This window comes from Dendrobates tinctorius, unplaced genomic scaffold (genome assembly GCF_039654945.1).
Source record: "Dendrobates tinctorius isolate UK_male_01 unplaced genomic scaffold, ASM3965494v1 ptg000001l, whole genome shotgun sequence".
Taxonomy (NCBI): Eukaryota; Metazoa; Chordata; class Amphibia; order Anura; family Dendrobatidae; genus Dendrobates; species Dendrobates tinctorius.
Window position 1 is genome coordinate 7,328 of NW_027361669.1, and position 2,673 is coordinate 10,000.

Consider the following 2,673-nt stretch of genomic DNA (forward strand, 5'->3'; position numbering starts at 1 on the left):
CTGGGTATATTATGGATGTAGAACTCATCTAAAGTGTGTGTAAAACGCATGACAGATCTGATGAGATCATTTAGTTGGGGAGAGGTAGACTGATTCATTTACCGTATTTTGCAGATTGTGAGACACACCGTGTTATAACACGCACCCCAAATTTTGAGAAAAATGGGGAAAAAACTTTTTTATAAATTGGTGGTGCTTCTTATCCATGCGTCTTATTGCTTGCCGGGGGTGGTGGCTGCGATGAAGTGGGGTTCCAGGGTTGCTGCTGGAGGAGGCAAGAGTGGAGCGTGGCCACAGCCTGGGATGAGAGGGTGTTCCAATGTGTGCCGCTGCGGGTGTTCGGTGGTGTTGGGGGCTCTGCCGACATTTTGTGAAAGCCCAGAGCTCCCGCACTTACATGGTTTATTGTGCGGTGGACTCCGTGAAAATGGCTGCCAGGGCATGCACAGATGGATGCATGCCCCGGCAGCCGTTTTCCCCAGAATCCACCGCACAGTAAACCATGTAAGTGCGGGGCCCCACACCACCGAACACCTGCAGCGGCGCACATCGGAACACCCCCTCATCCCAGCCTGCAGCAACGCTCCACTCGAGTGATCGGTGCATACACATGCCATATTATGGGATGGATTTGTTATCGGACATCTCCTTTAAAGCTTAGTGTTAAATTGCGCCGGAGTGATGCAGGAGGATGTGACCTAAAATGATGCCATTGAAATTGATGAAGTATCTGTCCAATTACTCTGCATAGAGGTGCTGATGATTGAAGATGACCTAAACACTGCCTACTAAAAAAAGTAATGCCCCATTATCAGATTATGCAAGTAAAATTCTTTTATTACGTTTTTGTACATACACCTGAATTATTTGGCATTATGTTTAACATACAGAAAATCACACCCTTTTTGTTTATAGGTCAGCACAATTACCTTTGCGCTGGAAGAAATGATTGCATCATTGATAAAATACGGAGGAAAAACTGCCCAGCCTGCCGGTATCGGAAGTGTCTCCAAGCTGGGATGAATTTAGAAGGTAGGAAAGCTGTTCTCTCCTGTAAGGAATAACTAATACTAAATCTGTCTCCAATTCAATGCAACATTTTTAGTGCAATATGTTCTGTTGTAATAAAAATGAAATTGTAATAATTTGCCATGTTTTCATGATTAACATCTAATAAGCCAATGTCAGATTTGACCTGGTCAGAAGTGCTGCGTGCTCTTCATACATGTGCCGATGCCAAGGCATGCATTTGTCGCCGTGCACATAAATTATGATGGATGGTTATACAGAGAGAAATGGTTAGTTTAATGATCAAGCCAGAGAGTAACTTTATTTTTGGGGGGACATCCTTCAGCGATCAGACAAGCAAAAATCGAAATGAGAATTTTTATTCAAAGGTCTTGTGTTTAATAAGAAGCCTCTCAGATTTAGCAGCAGCCTCCAACGCTAAGTAGCAGTGGTACATTTGTCTACTTTGCCCAGGCAATTTACCTGAAGACATTTTTACATTCGAATATGGTAGGATGCAGGCAGCATGGTTGACTCTTGGTGGCATTTCTTAGAAAACGTATTCTGAATTTTTTTTTTTGTGTGTAAATTGCCCTGCTTGATGAACTGGTTGACATACTTTTTGACTTTAAAGGGAATCTGTCAATAGGTTCAAGCCTCCTAAGCCATCTATATGGACATGTGGGTAATAGGAGGCTGAATAATATGATACATTGAGATTTGTGATCTGATGTCCATTTCCAAGAAATCCATATTTTTCTTGTATGTAAATGAGCTGTTAGTCTACCAGTCCTAGAGATGAATAACAATCTGCCTCCAGGGATTATTTTTTAATAAAAAACAATTACCAGTGAAAGTGTTAGCTGCAGAAAATGTGTTCGTACAGTAGAACTAATGTAGCTCTCACAGCTCTGCTTAATTGCAACCCTGTCTGCCTGTGAGCTAGAGGCTGAAGCACTGAGGGCCACCTGCAGATGTGGCCATTCTGATTGCACTGCAGGTCTGTGTGTGATTGATGGCAGCCATTACATGTCTCACACTGGTAATGCCCCCTTTTATTTAGAATAATCTCTGGAGGCAGAATCTCATGCAGATCAGTGTCCATAGACATTAACAGCTCATTTACATAAGAAAAACATGGATTTCTCTGGCATGAGACATCAGATTGCAAATATCAATGTATCATGTTATTCAGCTTCTTATGACATGCGTGTCCATATAGACAGATTAGGAGGGTTGGTTCTACTGACAGATTCCCCTTTAACTTCACACAGGAGTTTGGGTAAATAAAAATCCACTACAATTTAATTTTCTTTTAAAATTTTTCCTAAATCTCGTGTAGCCTTCTTGTGTTCAGTATGTTGTGGTCCAATCGGGTTTCCTGTGATTGCATGAAAACTACACCGTTCTGCTATGATTTTGTGAAGCAAAAAAGACAGGGTGTGGTCAAACTATTTATACACCCTAGGCTAAAGCTACAAAAATTGTAGTGCGGTTCCCCCCTCAATATTAAAGTAGTTGCCTACTACTAGGCCAACCCTTTCTTATACCCCATGCTTGGCCTTTATTTAAAATATAAATAGCTCACACTCACCTTCTGTGCCAGCGCCATTCTAGCGGTGCCGGTATTTACTCTCTCTTGGGCTCCCGTGTTGTGACATGTGA

At 42.1% G+C, this 2,673-nt stretch overlaps 1 protein-coding gene across 1 annotated transcript in view; it reads left to right on the forward strand.

Moving 5' to 3' along the window:
* Positions 1-717: 717 nt before the first annotated feature.
* The window catches only part of LOC141085707 (glucocorticoid receptor-like), a 59,052-nt gene continuing 57,096 nt past the window's right edge, over positions 718-2,673 (forward strand). Inside the window, exon 1 of the mRNA XM_073571607.1 lies at positions 718-1,032. Coding sequence (XP_073427708.1) covers positions 801-1,032 — 232 coding nt within the window. The 5' untranslated portion in view covers positions 718-800. The remainder of the gene's footprint in view (positions 1,033-2,673) is intronic.